Raw genomic sequence first — 18,948 nt, forward strand, 5'->3', positions numbered from 1 at the left:
AAGAGTTCCGGTATGCAAATTTTTTTGAAATTTTTTTTATATGAACCGGAACTCTTTCCTTAAGTGTTCCGGTATACAGTGCAAAAACGCCAAATATTTGTCTTCTCCGGAAGTCTTCAACGAAAATGGTAAAAAAAATTTGAAACGGAAAATATACCCTATTTATATGAGGGTATTTTGGTCAAAAAAATTTTAATGTAGGGGTATGGGTACAATTGTAGGGGTATAGGGTAAAATTTTCCGAAGGTAAAGGTATTCAAATAACTCTTTTGTTTTTTTATATTACAATTTACAGCAACAATTAAAATGACCAACAATTAATTAAGTGATATAGCTCAAGTAGACACTAAACTCCAATTAAAAACGAATAGTCTAAAATAACCTGAATTCAAAACCTCGCATAAATAATCCTTAACAACAATAAGTAAATATTCATCACTTTTGCAATTTAAGATTTATCCTATTTAATATTTAATTACCAAAGTGACAATTAGAGTGCCATCAAATAAATATTTAGAACACCAATTAGAATTACAAAGTTAAAGTAACCCCATTTTATTTATTTGCCAAAGTGGCAAAACACTGTGGAAACCAGACAGCATTGCAATACACAACACCATTGTGTTTCATCCAACCCAATGATAAAACCACACACACATATATTAATTATTTTACATCAAGATACTTGCTTATAAATCAATGGATACCATCATTGGATTGTCACCTTTATCAAGCACAAATGTCCTAGAAATTTTCTTTGTTGGTGTCACAATTTCCACATTATATGTTCCATAAAACCCTCTAAAGTTGAATTGACCTAGCTCATCAACATGGCCATGACTATGAGATAGCCACTCTTGTTTCAAAGCTAGAAACCTTTTACCAGCTTCATTGATATCACCTTCTGCATTAACCAAATGAGCATTATCTCTACTCATAAACAACTCCCAAAATCCCCACAACATTATCCCTTCAACAGCAGGGTGAGCCAAAGCTTCTCTAAGCATAACTTCAAGATCGTCGCCTCTCACATATTCATTCGTAGAAGACACATCAAGTTCAGTAAACCATATCGGCAATCCAAGAATACCTAATTTATCGAGCGAAGCGCAAACGATAGGCCCAATCGGGTTATCTATATGACCTTGTATTCCAATTCCACCAACTGGCGCACCTTGTTCTTGCAAATCAAGAATGTGTTGAATGTATTTATTCGGACACGACTTTGTGTCGCATCCGTCTTCAATATGATAATCATTCACAAACAATGTAGCTGATGAATCAAGTTGGTTTGCAGTTTTGAACATGTTCGCCCTTATATCTTTACCTAATCTATCTTGGTAAAATGAACCATGCAGCATTTCATTGTTAACATCATAGTGACTGAACTTACCCTTGTAACGAGTTAAAAGACTGGTTAAACGGTTTTGAACTGCTGTCATCAAATCGTTGTTATTCAGTGACTTAATCCATTGTTGAACGGTGTCTTCCACTTCCCAGAAGATGCAGTGTCCCCGAGTTTCTATCTTGTACTTTTGACACAAGCTTAAAAGATCATCAGCATCTTTGTAATTTAAATTCCCTTGTTGTGCCTCAGTCCAATACCACTTCAACTCATTCGCAAACACAGCCCAGTTGAAGTGTTTCGCAAGAAAGTTGACAAAATCTTCATTGTCTATGTTTGATCTGCTGATGCAGGTTCCAATCGGGAAATCATTTCGTGTTTGCCTAACTTGCACCGTGGTGTTAACGTAGCTGCTAGTGTCTAGCCCAGAGAATTTTAGGACCACATCACGCTTCCGAATCTGCAGTTTGGAGAAATAGATATTAATAATAATGGAAATTATTATATAAATGTAGAATTAAAAACTAGATATCACCTTGTCTGTCTGCATCTTTAGATATCTAAACCTTGCACGTCTATCGACGGCGAAAATTTGAAGTCCAGCAGCCATTAAGTCTACACCAGAAGCAGGACCTTGGATATAAACCATAAGCTTTGATGGTTGCTTTTCAATTCTAAAGGATCCACCAATTTCATGCCACTGCTTATCCGAAACCTCGGTTTGTCCTCCATTGATCCACTGGTTGTCAGCACCAAGGGCAACATTCACATTCTGAGGCCCACTTGAACCAGAACCAATCCGGACCCAAGCAGATACTTGGTAAGTCAAAAATAACTTCACTTTATCAGTGATCACCTGAGCAGGACCATTCCAAGTTTGTGTTCTATTCGTTACAAGTATGTAGCGACCACTTAGGAGTTCGTGAGGTCCAAGAGAATCTCTTGCCATTGGTGGAACTATATGAGGAGAACCGGTTTTAACACTTAAAGTGCAGCTACCAAGGGGAAACCATCCTTTGGTGTCATCAGATAGATTGCTGTTTTCAATTATATTAAGCCCGAAAATAACATTCTGCAAAATAAAATCAATTGTTAGGTGCTTGAAAAACATACAAAATCATCGTTGCATCCAAAGCTTACTAAAGATTTATTAGAGTTGACTTATTTGAACTTATCTATCGAAATCAGCTTATTGCACGTCCATAAGTTGTTTTTATCTTATTTTCATATAAGCTCTCCGAGGTAACTTATGAAAACAACTCTTACCTTAAATGAAAACAGTTTTATCCTCTGTTATAGAAATAGCTCAGTCATAAGCACTTATATGATAATCGCTTATGTTGCAAGCGTTTAAATAAGCTCTTTATCCAAGAAGAGCCTACAACAACAGCTTGTGATCAAAGTTCAACTATATTTTACGTTGATTAATGACCGCTTAAAACAATATTTACACCAATTTTACTAATGTGATTTTCAGAAAATGCATCGAAAGTCTAACCTTTGCATTTGGTGGTATAGAGGGAGGTGTTTTAGTAGCATGCTTTACAACCAAAGTATTAACAAGAATGTCAGTCCCGGAAGGAGGGCCCTCTAAATAAAGGACCACTTTGGAAGGAGAACCATTTAGAAGAAATTTTCCCTGCAGTGTCACCCAATCTGTATCTGTTGCCTGCACACTTTAGAACACACCAGCATTGTTCAGAAACTACTATAAATGTTAAGGAAGGTTTCGATTATCTCTAATGCGTAAAATTCATGGTTGAGTCATACTATATCAAATGTCATTTTGTTATGTAATGTTTATCAAAATTTCAAGAACAATAAACAGGAAAATCACATGGCTCGGGAGTCTATCTAAAATTCCCGGCTGAATCAAACGATTGATTGGTAAAAAATATTTGGCATTGGCAATGTATATATGAATTAAATCTAAAGACTTACTTTGCAATGCCTATATACTGCTCTCGGTAATCTGGTGTTTGAACCCACAAAGTAGCTCGAACATCGGCACTAGTGACATTGTTACCATATATCCGAACCAAAGCAGTGATCTCATAGGCCAGTTTGTGCTGCACACGTCCAGTTATCTCCTGCTGAATTCCGTTCCAGGCCTGCGTTCGTTCTGTTGCACATGCAAACAATTTCCCAGACTTTGGAACAATTTTACCATCTGCCATGGAATCACTCAACACAATCTTGCAGCCTCTTCCAGACCAACTATTCAGGCCATCCTCAAATTGAGGATTTATTATGATGTTTTCATCTCCAGTAGAAACACATTCTTCTGTGCTTAAGGTCTTTCGAAATAAGAGAAAAACGTACACAAGTTAAGTGTAAAACCATCATAGGCTAATAACCAATGCACAAGAATGTAGAATGGCATAAAGAAATAACAGTATTTGAAATGCATAAATTCATGCATGATATACATTGTTATTTGGACTGGAGCAATTGATCTCTACTGATCTTATAAGCAAGTCAACTCCAGGAGCAGGTCCTTCCAAATAAAATATAACCCGATCAGGCTTCGTAGACAGTGAAAATGTTCCTTCCAACTTCTCCCAGATACCCTTTATAACAGAAGTACTGTAGAAAATAATGGTAAACATGTAAGTGAATTTTCCTCAATTTCTAAACTACAAAATGTAGTTAAAGTAAACTACAACTTCTTTTATACCTTCCAATGAACAAATATTGTGTAGCTGAACCATGATATTCTAGTTTCAGTGTAGCTTTTACATCAGCAGATTCCTGAGAAAGGCCAGAGCCAGACACTCCAACAAAAGCCGAAACCCTGTAAGTGGAACCAACCGAAATTCTGTCTGTGATATTTTGCTCAAGTCCTTGCCAGCATTCGTTCCGGTCAGTGATAACAGCATAGTTACGATCCGACTCTATCGAAATTCCAGCATGATCGCCTGCTTTGGCTGAAATTACATAGCCATTGCAAGAATTGGGATGCCAAGAGTTGAGGCCATCAGAGAAGTCATGATTCAGCAAAATATTAGCAGCATTACTCCTACTTAGATTAGAAATGTTTCCTGCCATTATCTGTCCAACAAAACAAAATCACAAAATAATAACAAGAAACTTTTTGCCTGAAATGGCATATAGCTTGTACATAGATTGTCTCGTACTAAAGGCAGTTTATGAAGCACTTATTCAAACATGAACACTGTAATTATTAAATGCAACCGCACGTGTCAGAGACGCTTTCAATCTAAAATGTCAATGGTATAAAATATGTCACAATGTATCTGATCCATATATAGTTCAAATACATTCATTGTTCAATGTATTTAAAAAATGAACTTTTCTTATAATAACTATGAGAGAAAGTATAAATAATGTTCAATCTTACTAACAAGCATTTCAACAAACAAGTTAGCTACAACAATAAAAGAAAGAAAAAATAGCTGAAGAGGGTAAATAAGTAACAAACCTGAGACTGAGATTTCTTATGCTTCGAGTGAGAGTGAAATTTTGAGACACAACATGTGAAGAACCTCTTCATTAACCATATATATACACCATCACTAACCTAGCAAATTTGCGAGTAAAGCCTAAGGAAAACTGAAGGACCAACCAGAAAATTTACTTCCAATTTCATAATCCTAAATTTGGAATTAAGTTAATTTTATAATCGATTATCATTCAAAACTTTGGGATCATTGATTTTTCCTGTATATTTTTTTAGGGTTTGTTTGTGTGGTTTTTGCTTTACCTTGCAGATTAGTGATGCTTGAATTGGAATGAAAGGCGAATGATTCTTTGATTCCTTAATTTAATGAATTAATTTTGAGACTTAGAGTGCAAGATTTTGAAACGTTAGGTGCAAATGACTTTTCAATCTGTGCGTAATATTATCATAATGGCTTTGAAAAATATACACTAGACTTTTAATTTCCTACTTATTGGAATTGAATTTCAAACATTGGAGCATTGAGAGTGCAACTAGTGCAAGAAACAAACTCTTCAGTGCTTTTGCAAATTCAGAAGAAAATAATAATAACAATAATAATAATAACAATAATAATAAGTTTCAAATTGGATTTTTTTTAAATAACCAAAATTTTCAATTTTATTTTTAGAATAATCATTATTTCAAGTTATTTATCAATATAATTATTTTTTAGGTACACCTCTAAAGTATGCGTCACTTGTACTGGCGCATCCAAGTTGTGATTTAACATAGGCGTCAATGATATTGGCGCATGCATGAAAATAAAACCAATGCAATTGGCGCATACTTAATTATATTCAGTTTATGCGTTATTGTATGTGTCACATGCTTTATATTTTATTTTTTTAATTTTATATATTATACTTATAAATTAGTAAAATAAATAGGTAAATGAAAAATAATTATTAATATCATGATATAAAGTTAAAATACATAACAATTGACAAGAACATCAATGACCCTCCCGGTTGAAACATCCTTATGTTCCACATCATGGTGCATTAGCCTGCCTTCGAGGTCTTCCACGATTTCTCTGAGGTGTTTGGGGTCTTTGAGTGCTGACATGATGCAATGGTGGTTGGTGTGAAGGTCTGGTGGAAGGTCCAATGGTATTTGATAAATTCGTCATCATTTCTCCCTAATAGTTAGGGCTGTTGTCACCAACGGCACTGTCGTAATTGAGTTTGTTGCCCATGTTGTCGTAGTTGGATCATTGTGGTTGGGTTGTTTGTGGACGGTATGGTTGCCCGAATTAGGACATTGGATCATTTTGGAAACGAAGTAATGGTTCATGTGGTGTAATAAAATCAAACAATGGTTGGTGTTATGGCGATAGGATGTTTGAGTGTTCAATAGTGGGGGCTATGATGGCATGAGGTTGAATCGTATGAATCATCCGGGCTATAAACAGATGTGGTGGCTGCGTATGGTTGTTGGTGGTTAGGGTTTCGTTCCTGGTTTTGAGTTTGGGTGTGTGGCATGAATTGGTTGTGTGGTTGGGTGTTTGGTGGTTGGATGTATATGGTAGGGTGATGGTGTGAGGTTGGTCGTTGGGTTTAGGTGGGTTGACATTTTCTTCGGTGGGGATTTGTTGTTGGACGTATGATGACGAAACTCGTTGGCGTGATCAAATACCTTGGCTCAGACACAAACTGTGGCGTTGTAACCGACTTAAACCATGCCATATAATGTTGAGTTGGTCTAGCACCATGTAAGATTGATTCGTTTAAGATGTATTGTCGTCGATTCCTCCAATGACGACACATCTCTTTTGTGAAATCTCTCCAATCGGAATAATCCCATTGGCCATCGACTCTTTGTTGATGTCAATCTCCCAAACACATCGGAGGTTATGAAATTTGTTGTTGCATGCCGAATTGCAGTTTCACACGGTCACTCTGGTGCATCTCCACAGTAGTGAACCAGATGATTGGTGTTTTTGTTGTCCAAACTGCAACATCATCAAGGTTAACGTGATAGTTAAGACCTAGATATGACCTCCAGATAAACTGTATAAGAATTTGACATGATTAGAGGATATGTAATTGGTTAAATTTTTTAAATAAAAAATAGAGTTGTTTAGTAGTAATACATCGTCTGGTCCAATGTGGTCTAAAAGATTGTGATAGACTACTACAACGTGTTTGAGACACATGTTATAATTCATCCCCTTAATTGACCACCTAGATCGAAAAGATTAAAAATATATTAGTTACAGTCAGTTGTAGTATAAAGTCTAACAAATTAGAAGATCTAAGATAAACTTACTTTGTTGCGCAGGAGAATGTGAATGGCTTCTTGTTGACCGGGACGAGTGACGTCCTTCTTGACCAACCCCATGCGAGAGATCAAAGATAAAATGTTGCGGAAGAAGGTTGTTAACACAGGGTATGCATTAACAGAACCTTCTTTTAAACACTACTGCGAAGACATCAGATTGTCAAACATAGATGCATTAAGGTGGATCAACAATATTCCAGTGGAGAAGTGGACTAGGGCATACGACAACGGTCAATGATGGGGCCACATGACAACAAGTCTTGTGGAATCAATGAACTCTGTCTTCAAAGGCATTCGAAACCTACTAATAACCGCTTTAGTGCAAGCAACCTATTTTAGGCTAGGGGCGTCGTTTGAGATCAGATGTTCCAAATGGAGTTCAATGTTACAATCTGGAAAGTTGTTCAACGATGCTTCAATGAAATTCATTAAAGAGGAAGCTTCCAAATCTACCACACATGTGGCAATGATGTTTGACCGTACTAAATGTTGGTACATTGTTACTGAGTCAATGGATCACAATGAAGGCATGCCGAGGGGACACTATCGAGTGGAACTAGATAGAGGTTGGTGCGATTGCGGAATGTTCCAAGTCTTTTGTATGCCCGACTCCCATGTCATAGAGGCATGTTCAAAGGTTCGAAAGGATCCTTCCAACTTACTATCTGACATTTACAAAGTCATAAACCTTTACAATGTTTACAAAATAGCTTTTCGGTGGTAGCAAAAGAGGATTATTGGCCTGCATATCAAGGGGAAATTCTTTGGCACAATGAAATAATACGAAGAAAGAAAAAGGGCCGCCCAAACAACACCCGTATTCGAACCGAAATGGATATGGCGAACAAAATGGTTAGATTATGTAGTTCATGTCACCAGCCCGATCATAATCATACTAACTCCCAGTGTTGGAACAAGCACAACAAAATAATTTTAATTGTAACTCTTTTGCTTTATATTAAAAACAATATTCATTTCATATGATAAGCAGAACAAATACAATAATTAAACAACAACACAAGCAACTACAACAAATAAAATAACATCACAAACAAATACAACACATAAACAACATAACTATGCAATTACAATCATCAAAACAATTTTGTGAGAAGTATACATCATCATCTCAACGTCTCTCTCAGTTTTAACATTGACCCATACATGAACTTCTCCATTTTGGTTGAACTTCGTATCAAGCTACTGAATTCTTCTGATCCTTTCACCATTTGTAATTTCTCCATCTAATCAATGGTTCAAGGTCCTGTTAAGATGTTCGAACGTATCTGCATTCCAAACTTGGATCTTCATCGGAGGTTGCACTACTGAAAAAATCAAATAGACATTTCTCTTGTGAATATAAGGACACAAGTATGAATATGAAGACATTTTAAATAAAATTGGAATAATAATGAAGGAAAATGAAATGAGATAGTAAGAAGTTGTGTGAGAAATTATGGGAGGGTGATGCTGTGTATTTATAGATGGAATGGTGGAGAAGTAGTAACGTGCATTAGCACACACATAGAGTGGACTATGCATGCGCCATTATATGTGGCGCCTATACATGTATGCGCCACTCCTAGTGGCACCATGGCCATGGATGTGTCAGTGCATGTGAGCCAATGAATAACATTTTCATTGGATGCGCTAATGCACCTGGCGCCTATATTATATGTTTTTGGAAAAGTGCTTATTTTGGTAAATATTTTCAAATTATGGTTATTTTAGAATTTTAATTGAAAAACTAGGTTATTTATAAAAATTTCTTCAAATTGGCATTCCCTTTTCCATACTAGGTTTTTTTATTTCTTAATGCATCTCATAGGTTTCTTAACCACCACGCAAAAATTCTAAAATACTCTCAAATTCTATGGATGCATCTCTGGATGCACCAAATTTTGATTGAAGGTTAAAATATTCTGGAGATGCATCTATGAAATAATGTCGGAGATACATCTTTGATACATATTAGAACAGAATGAATCATAAGTTATGTTTTGTTTACATGTATTCAGATGAAGATTTATTAGAGTTATGTACCATGTTATGTGACGAGATTTAAATCATACAATCGATATACAACCAATGACGTACATAAATCCAGATGGTCCAAAAATGTCATAAATAAATAAAAGACCAATAAATGTAAAAAAAAATCGAGAGCAACAAGAAAGTAGCATGATGTTAAAATAAAATGTAATTCATAGTACTAGTAATATATATTAATGCACTACTATGTATGTCAGACTACATCTCCTCTGACTCCTATGCCTCTTCGGTAATCAATCCTCATGCCCTACGACATTGTCTTTGATACATCAATGCCACATGCCTCTATAATGATGGCATCTAGGACCTGCCTCACATCAGACCCATTGGGGAAGATAAATTTGTCAATGTCTGCATGTGCAATCTCCACAATGCAATGACATCTAGGAAAGACATCCTTAACATGATCTAATTGTGCATGATTGTTAGATACCCAAAAGTGCTTATTTGAGCCATCAATTAAGGGTATCTTTCACTCTATTTCCTTGCTAAATTGTCAAAATCACCTTTGTTTTTGATGAAATGCATTACATTGATAAACAAGCTTGGTGCCTTTGATTTGTGTGTTATTGTGCAGGAAAAAGGCATGAACTAATTGAAAATGAAGACACAAGAAAATTGGCAAAGGAACCAATGAATACAAGCATTCATCAACCTGCTCGCTAGGCGAGCTGCTAGCGAAAAGCTCCAGTAAAATGTCAATAAATTCGCTAGGCGAGCTGCTAGCGAAGGTGGTAGCGAGTTCGTTCAGTTTTGGTGAAAAGCGCAGCCAGCACTCACTCGCTAGGCGAGGCTCTAGCGAGTCCCCAGCGAGCATTCCAGTAGCAAAACCTCTCAACCTCGCTGGGGCGAAGGTTGAAGCGTGTCCTTCGCTAGGCGAAGGTGTGTTCGCTAGGCGAACATGACAGTTTGAGTTAGTCTGTTTTCTCTGGGCACAGGTGCCTTTGGTGCCACAATTAGACCCTCGCTAGGCGAGCCATTCTGCTCGCCTAGCGAGCATGACAGCCCAGTACTACTCTATAAGTAGCAGGTGCCACTTTTGAGTGCCATACCTAGTTTTTACAGCATTCTTCCACTTTTGTACTTTCTTAGAGATATTTTCCAGCATTGTTCTTAGGATCTTTTATGCCCTAGATTTCATTTCTCTTCATCTTGTAACCATCTTCTACAAAAAGAAGGTGGATTCCCATCCAATATCGATTATCCGACTTGGATGTTGATCAACCTTCTTCCGAAACTTGCCGACCAAGCTACCATGAAAATGAGTAGCTAAGTCCTCCATTTGTCAAGGTTAGATGTAGGTGATTAATAGCTTTGTGTGTAAATGTAAGGATCTTCATGTGTAAACTCTTTAATGGTGAATATATGATGAAAACTTTGTTTCTATTTAAAACTCTTTGTGTTGGTTTATGATCGAGAGATGTTTACCAACTCTTGACCTAGGTTTTCATCCAATCTTGTTTGTTAGTTAGAGATAGTATTGAATGATTTTGTTCACTATAAGGTTGAACCAAAAAGTTGTCATTTTGATAGATTGTGTTCGAGAGAAACAATGGATCAAAATGGGAAAACTCACAATGTGTGTTCGAGAGAAACATATTGGGAGGACTTTGTGAAATGATTTATCATCTAAAGGAGTTTATAAGATTGTTGACCGAACAAATACATGCAAAGTGATCATCGAACCCTAACTTTGGCAATATTTCTCATTTATTCAAACCATAACTTTTACCGCAATTTATTACCTTTTTATGCAAGATAATGTGACAACCAACCAAAACCTTATTGTTACATTGAGTTAGAATTAATACAACCATCGAACGGCGGTGATATCTTACAATCCCTGTGGATACGATAACAAAAACCCGACACGTAAATTTACAACTAACAAAATGGCGCCGTTGCCGGGGATTGTAAATTGATATTGCGAGCATCGCAATGGTTGTTTAAGTTTTAGCTTGTGAATTTTTGACTTGTGCTTGTAATCTGTTTGGTTTAGTGTGCAGCTTACGTTTTATGCGAGGGCAAATCCCTGTGGACGAACTTCTTTTTGATCCTGAGATCGAGAGAACCGCAAGGAGGCTCAATAGCAAAACGAGACGTAGGAGGCAACAGGCTAGACAACGCCAAGAGCAAGGAGAAAGTTCTTCGACCAAAAATCCACCACCATTCATACCAAACTTGGAGCAACCACCACCACCACCTATTTCTACTCCATGCATAAACAGTCCAAGGAACACCGCTCAGTTTGCCAACCACACCGGAAGGCAAGCTGAGATGAAAACGGGAACTCTAAATCTTTTATATGGAAGTCCATTCACCGGAATGGACCATGAAGACCCATTTGCTTTTCTCACAAAATTTTATGAGATAACATTGGCTGCCGGAGTGGATCAGGCTCAGGAGCTTCCGTTGTTCAGACGATTATTCCCCCACGCTTTGCTCGGTAAAGCAAAGGATTGGTACCTAGATCAAACACCAGCCGTAATGACAGACTAGAACGTGTTAGAAGAGAAATTCATCGAAAGATTTTTCTCCCATAACCGATTCATGGAATCCAAGACGGCCATCTCAGTGTTTTCACAAGGAACCAGTGAATCATTAAATGAAGCGTGGGAAAGATTCAAGTCCATGCTTCGGAAATGTAAAGGGCATGGATTTGATGAATTGACTCAAATCCATATCTTCAAAAATGGACTTCAACCAAACTGCAAGACGTTGTTGGTTGCTACCTCGGGTGGCTCTTTATTGTCCAAAAGTGCCGAAGAAGCTACAAACATTATAAATCGAATGGCTCTAAATGATCTTCAGAGTCAAAGTCGAGGCAACTCTTTGAAGAAGTCGGGGGTGCTTGAGCTAGGGACGAACGATGCCATCCTTGCCCAAAACAAGCTCATCTCACAACAAGTGGAACTCTTAACGCAACAAATTAAAGAGTTGAGAGAACCGTCTAAAGCTAAACAAATAGCTTGTTGTGAGCTTTGTAAAGGTGAGCATGACACCGGATTCTGTCCACCTCCGGGGTTTGAAGAAGTAAACTACATGGCAAACCAAAGGGACTACCAACCGAGACCACAACAACAACAACAACCTTATCAACCACACCCTCAAAATCAACAACAACATTTCCAAGGGAACCAAGGGTTCCAACCTAGAAGTAACTATTACCAAAACCAAGGTTATGGAGGTGGTTCTTCTAGCCGTCAAAACCCTCCTCAAAATCCTTATATACCTCAACAACCGCCGGTCGTAACTTCGAAGTTGGAAGAGACATTGACGCAATTCATGCAAATGTCAATGGCAAATCAAAAAAGCAACGACGCGGCTATAAAAAATCTCGAGACTCAAGTTGGGCAACTTGCTAAGCAACTCGCGGAACAACAAACCGGTCCTTCCTTTTCGGCAAACACGCAACCAAATCCTAAGGAGTATTGTAAGGCGATCACAACGAGAAGTGGGAGGGAGTTGATGAGTGAGAATAAAAAAAGAGTTGAGAGAGAAAATGAGGAGGAAATAGTTGAGGAAAATATTGATGGTGAAGTGGGGGAGTGGAGTGAAAAGGAAGAAGTTGAAAAGAACAAAACGAATGGTGAAGTTGAAAAGAAAAAAAGTGTGGAGATTGAGAAAAATACAAGTGATGAAGTAGTGGTGGAGCCAGTGAAAAAACCTAGATGGAGGAGTTCTAGAATTGCAAAAGGAAAGGAGGTAGTGAGCGCTACTCCAATCCAAAACCTTCCTTATCCTCATGCTCCGTCCAAAAGGGAGAATGAACGGCATTACGCCCGGTTCATGGATATTTTTAAACAATTGAAAGTGAACATTCTGTTTGCTGAAGCCTTGGAGAAAATGCCAAAGTATGCCAAATTCATGAAGGACATACTTACAAAAAAACGGAGGTACACGGAACCTGAGACAATCTTGCTTGATGCACGATGTAGTGCCATCATTCAAAAAACTCTCCCAAGGAAGGAATCCGATCCGGGACGAGTCGCTCTACCGGTAACCATCGGAGACACCTACATGGGTAATGGCTTGATTGATTTGGGATCTAGCATCAATTTAATTCCACTGTCCATTATCAAAAGATTGGGAAATGTTGATATCAAGCCTGCGAAGATGACTTTGCAACTTGCTGATAAATCTACCACTGCACCATATGGAGTGGCTCAAGACATGTTAGTCAAAGTTGATAAATTCTTCTTCCCGGTTGATTTTATTATTATTGATATGGAAGAGGATGATGATGCTCCGCTCATCCTGGGCCGACCATTCATGAAAACCGCGCGCATGATGATAGACGTAGATAACGGTTTGATGAAGGTAAGGGTCCAAAATGAAGAGGTAGCCTTCCATCTTTTTGAAGCCAAAAAGCATCTCAATGATAAACATGATTCTTTCCGAATCGATGCCACAGAGGAGAAGCTAGTGGAGGTCGCAAACCAGGTCCATATTTCTAATCCTTCCGAAAGACCTCTTATCGGAGTCTACCAACTTTCGACCAAAACTAAAGAAAAAAAGATGGAAGCATGGTTGAATGAATTAGAAGCTTGTGGAGAACTTGTCTATCATAAAGAGACAAGGGAAGGCGTGGATATGACAAATATAGTGGAGGAGCCGAAACTAGAGCCACATTTGAAATATGTGTACTGTAACACCCTTCTAAAATACCCCAACAATTAATTAAAACAACAAATATTAATCAGAGTAGATATGCAATTTAAGGGTGTCACACTTGACACTTCACACCATTCATCAAAATAACTGGTCATGCTCATTTATTAATCAAAACAAGGCATTGCACAATCCGCAGCGGATAGAAATCTAACAACATTCAAACCATGTAATCACATTACAGGTAAAATTGTTCAACAACCAAAAGGAAGACAAGGTAAACATCCCGTCCCGATGTTACATCTACCAGAGCATGACCCACTAAGGAACTACACTAGACTCCAAGCACTAGCTTCTACTCAATCACTGCTCGTTACCTGAAACATAGTTGTAAGGGTGAGTTCCTCAATCGATATAATAAGCATTATAAAATATCATGTAATGCTAAGTAATTTAACACATTTCATCACCCAAATCAGATCACACATTCAGCAACGGCAACATCAACTCAAAATCATACTCAACACAACACAACACAAAACACCCGTATAATATTGGAATACATCCATTCATATTATACGTCATACATACATTATGCAATAAGACTCCATGCATGCGGTACCGACTATTCGTGAACACATAGTTCAACCTCACCGATCAAACCCAGATACGGCTACCAAGCTCACTAGTCCCACTCATTTGAGACCTAGTGACTCACTCACTAATTCCTCACCATGGGAATTAGCTACCACCCCAAGGGCTATGCTATGCACGCTAAATCACCTAGCATGCAAACATCAACAACAATCCACCATAACTCACTCACTAATTCCTCACCATGGGAATTAGCTACCACCATAAAGGCCATACTATGCACGCTAAATCACCTAGCATGCAACCATCAACAACAATCCACAATGGACATATGCTCACACTCTAAGCCATAAACAGTCCATTCACAATTGCATATATAGCAGATACATTCACAGCATTATGCATACCATCATACATTATCAACATATTTATCACATAATCATATCATGTCATGCCAAATAATAAATTACAGTATTAGCACACTCTACTAATACCCCTACTGCTCAAAACAACGGAAAATGATCCCTACTATATCATACACCAATATAGGCCAATCATCAACTATGTACACAATATTTGAATATCAAATTTTCACTTTTCCAACAGTGTTAACCGGTTAACGCCCTGGGTTAACCGGTTAACGCAACACAGAACACGCTTCCTGGCACATTTTAACAGTGTTAACCGGTTAACGTCCTGGGTTAACCGGTTAACGCAAGACAGACAGCAATTTCTCATAATTCATAACAGTGTTAACCGGTTAACACCCTGGGTTAACCGGTTAACGCAGAACAGAAATAAATTCTTTTAATTATCATAACAGTGTTAACTGGTTAACGCCCTGGGTTAACCGGTTAACGCAAGACAGAAAGCTGTTCCTGCGCTAACACGAACAGAATGCAGAATTACCCGCATTTTTCGCCGTCGGAGGACTTCCGGACCTCCGATTTCGATTCCGTAAAAAGCTACACGTCCAGAAAACTACGACTCACCCAACTATAGATTCAATCACAGTTTTTAACGTAATTTGGTCATCACAATTTGCAACATTCATCATCCAAATTAGGGTCAATTCAATGGCTTATTACTACCCATTACATGTTAACCCATAATACCCATTAAACGACGATAAACCCCCATTACCTGAGTTAATCCGGCAAATCCTTTCTTGACCTTCAACAATTGTGAATTCTCCTCTTGAGCCCTAGCCTCTTCTTCTCCCTTTCTCAGTTTCTTCTCTTTTCTCCCAATGTTACGTGTTCTCTGCTTTCACGTAAAAAAACCCTTTTTACCAAATGAGACCTTATATATATTCCAACTTTATTATTCCAATAATAATAATCCAATAATATTCCAATTATTTAATTAAATTAATAAATATACTATTAACTTAAATTAAATAATTATCATATTTTATCGGGGTGTTACAACTCTCCCCCACTAAAAGGGTTTTCGTCCTCGAAAACATACCTCAAGCGAATAACTCAGGATAAGACTCCTTCACCTGACTCTCAAGTTCCCAAGTCACATTGCCACCTGCTGGTCCTCCCCAAGCTACCTTTACCCAAGCAATCTCTTTACCCCGCAACTGCTTCAACTCTCGATCCTCGATCCTCATAGGTGATGTTTCAACCGTCAGGTTATTTCTCACCTGTACATCATCTACTTGAACCACATGCGACGGATCAGGAATGTACCTCCTCAACTGAGACACATGAAAAACCTCATGCAAATTCGCAAGTGACGGCGGTAAAGCGATACGATAGGCTACCTCCCCTATCCTCTCCAAAATCTGATAAGGACCAATAAATCGAGGTGTCAACTTCTTCGACTTCAAAGCTCGACCAACCCCAGTTATCGGAGTAACACGAAGAAACACATGATCTCCCTCTTGAAAATCAAGTGACTTCCTCCTCTTGTCGTGATAACTCTTCTGACGACTCTGAGCAATCCTCATCTTCTCCTGAATCATCTTAATCTTTTCCGTAGTTTGTTGAACAATCTCCGGTCCAACCACAACACTCTCACCGGACTCATACCAACATAAAGGTGTCCGACATCTCCTACCATACAAAGCTTCAAACGGTGCCATACCAATGCTCGAATGAAAACTATTGTTGTAGGTAAACTCAATCAAAGGTAAATAACAATCCCAAGCACCTCCCTTTTCCAAAACACAAGCCCTCAAAAGATCCTCCAGTGACTGAATCGTCCTCTCAGTCTGACCATCAGTCTGCGGATGATATGCAGAACTCAATCTCAGCTTAGTTCCCAAAGCCCTCTACAAACCTTCCCAGAACTTCGATGTAAATCTAGGATCTCTGTCTGAAACAATACTCGACGGAATACCATGCAAACTTACAATTTTCTCAATATACAACTCAGCTAATCTCTCTAACGGATAATCCATTCTGATCGGAATGAAATGAGCCGATTTTGTCAATCTGTCAACAATCACCCAAATAGCTTCAAAATTCTTAATTGTCCTCGGTAAACCAGAAATAAAATCCATACTGATACTATCCCACTTCCACTCTGGAATAGCCAACGGTTGCATTAGCCCAGACGACTTCTGATGCTCAATCTTTGACTTCTGACAAGTCAAACAAGAATAAACAAAACTCGCAATTTCCCTTTTCATTCCCGGCCACCAAAATAACTTTTTCAAATCATGATACATCTTCGTAGCCCCAGGATGAATACTCAGGCCACTACGATGTCCTTCCTCAAGAATACTCTTCTTAAGTTCGGTAACATCTGGAATACACACCCGATTACCAAATTTCAAAACACCATTCTCATCAACTCTGAATTAACCACCTTGACCTTGATTCACTAGAGTCAACTTATCAACCAAAAGCACATCGGATTTCTGACCCTCTCTAATCTCATCCAGAATACCACTCGTTAACTTCAACATTCCCAATTTAACACTATTGTGAGTACTCTCACACACCAAACTCAAGTCTCTAAACTGCTCAATTAAATCCAATTCCTTAACCATTAACATAGACATATGCAATGATTTCCGACTCAATGCATCAGCCACTACGTTTGCTTTACCCGGATGGTAATTCAAACCAAAGTCATAATCCTTCAGAAACTCTAACCATCTCCTCTGTCTCATATTCAGCTCTTTCTGATCAAACAAATACTTTAAACTTTTATGGTCACTGAAAACCTCAAATCTTGACCCGTACAAGTAATGCCTCCATAACTTCAGAACAAATACCACAGCTGCCAACTCTAAATCGTGTGTCAGATAGTTCCTCTCATGAACCTTCAGTTGTCTCGAAGCATAAGCTACAACCTGCTTATTCTGCATCAAAACACCACCCAAACCCAACAATGAAGCATCACAGTAAACCTCAAATGGTTCCGATGGACTTGGTAATATCAGAATAGGAGCAGTAGTTAACCTTCTCTTTAACTCTTGGAAACCTTCTTCACATTTTGAGTCCCAAACAAACGCTTGCCCCTTTCTAGTCAACATCGTTAACGGTAACGCCAACTTAGAAAATCCCTCAATGAATTTCCTATAATAACCTGCAAGTCCAAGAAAACTCCTTATCTCAGAAACCGACTTCGGAGCTTCCCACTTAGATACCGCTTCTATCTTAGAAGGATCAACAGCAACACCACCTCTTGAAATCACATGACCAAGAAAACTAACCTCTTCTAACCAAAATTCACACTTGGACAGTTTAGCAAATAACTTCTTTTCTCGTAGAACTCCTAAAACCACTCTCAAATGTTCAGCATGCTCTTCTTCAGATTTCGAATACACCAAAATATCGTCAATAAACACCACAACAAACTTGTCTAGGTACGGATGGAAAATCCTATTCATATACTCCATAAATACCCCAGGCGCATTAGTCACACCAAAAGGCATTACAGAATACTCATAATGTCCATACCTTGTTCTGAAAGCAGTCTTCTGAATATCCTCAGTTTTCACACGTATCTGATGATACCCCGATCTCAAATCTATTTTGCTGAACACACTTGCACCAACCAACTGATCCATCAAATCATCAATCCTCGGCAAAGGATACCGATTCTTGATCGTCACTTTATTCAGTTGCCTGTAGTCCACACACAACCTCATAGTACCTTCTTTCTTCTTAACTAATAACACTGGTGCGCCCCACGGTGACACACTCGGACGAATGAATTCCTTATCCAACAGATCTTCCAACTGACTCTTCAATTCAGTTAACTCAACAGCAGACATACGGTACGGAGCCATCGATATCGGCCTAGTACCAGGTACCAAATCAATCGAGAACTCAACTTCACGCTCTGGCGGTAATTCATTCACTTCTTCAGGAAACACATCAGGAAAATCACACACCACAGCTAGATCGCAAATCACCAGTTTATCTTTAGCCTCCAAAGTTGCTAACAGCATAAACAACTCTGCCCCATCTGCTACTGCCTCATTCACCTGCCTTGCTGATAGAAACAAACTCTTTCCTTCCTCAATCTCAGGAAAGATCACAGTCTTATCAAAACAGTTGATATAAACTCGGTTAAACACCAACCAGTTCATACCCAAGATAACATCAATCTGCACTAGTGGAAGACACACTAGGTCCAT

General features: G+C 38.4%; 1 protein-coding gene across 1 annotated transcript; it reads right to left on the reverse strand.

The window, feature by feature from the left end:
* Nucleotides 1-531: 531 nt before the first annotated feature.
* Nucleotides 532-5,259, reverse strand: LOC127093037 (endo-1,4-beta-xylanase 1). Its single transcript, XM_051031937.1, has 8 exons — nucleotides 5,070-5,259; nucleotides 4,788-4,886; nucleotides 4,023-4,396; nucleotides 3,775-3,931; nucleotides 3,287-3,642; nucleotides 2,844-3,021; nucleotides 1,881-2,417; nucleotides 532-1,805 (listed from the first exon to the last, which is right to left on the reverse strand). The coding sequence occupies exons 2-8, from the start codon at nucleotides 4,857-4,859 to the stop codon at nucleotides 690-692; spliced, it is 2,790 nt and encodes a 929-aa protein (XP_050887894.1). The 5' UTR covers nucleotides 4,860-4,886; nucleotides 5,070-5,259; the 3' UTR covers nucleotides 532-689.
* Nucleotides 5,260-18,948: the final 13,689 nt, after the last annotated feature.

Source organism: Lathyrus oleraceus, chromosome 6 (assembly GCF_024323335.1).
Source record: "Lathyrus oleraceus cultivar Zhongwan6 chromosome 6, CAAS_Psat_ZW6_1.0, whole genome shotgun sequence".
NCBI classification, from domain to species: Eukaryota; Viridiplantae; Streptophyta; class Magnoliopsida; order Fabales; family Fabaceae; genus Lathyrus; species Lathyrus oleraceus.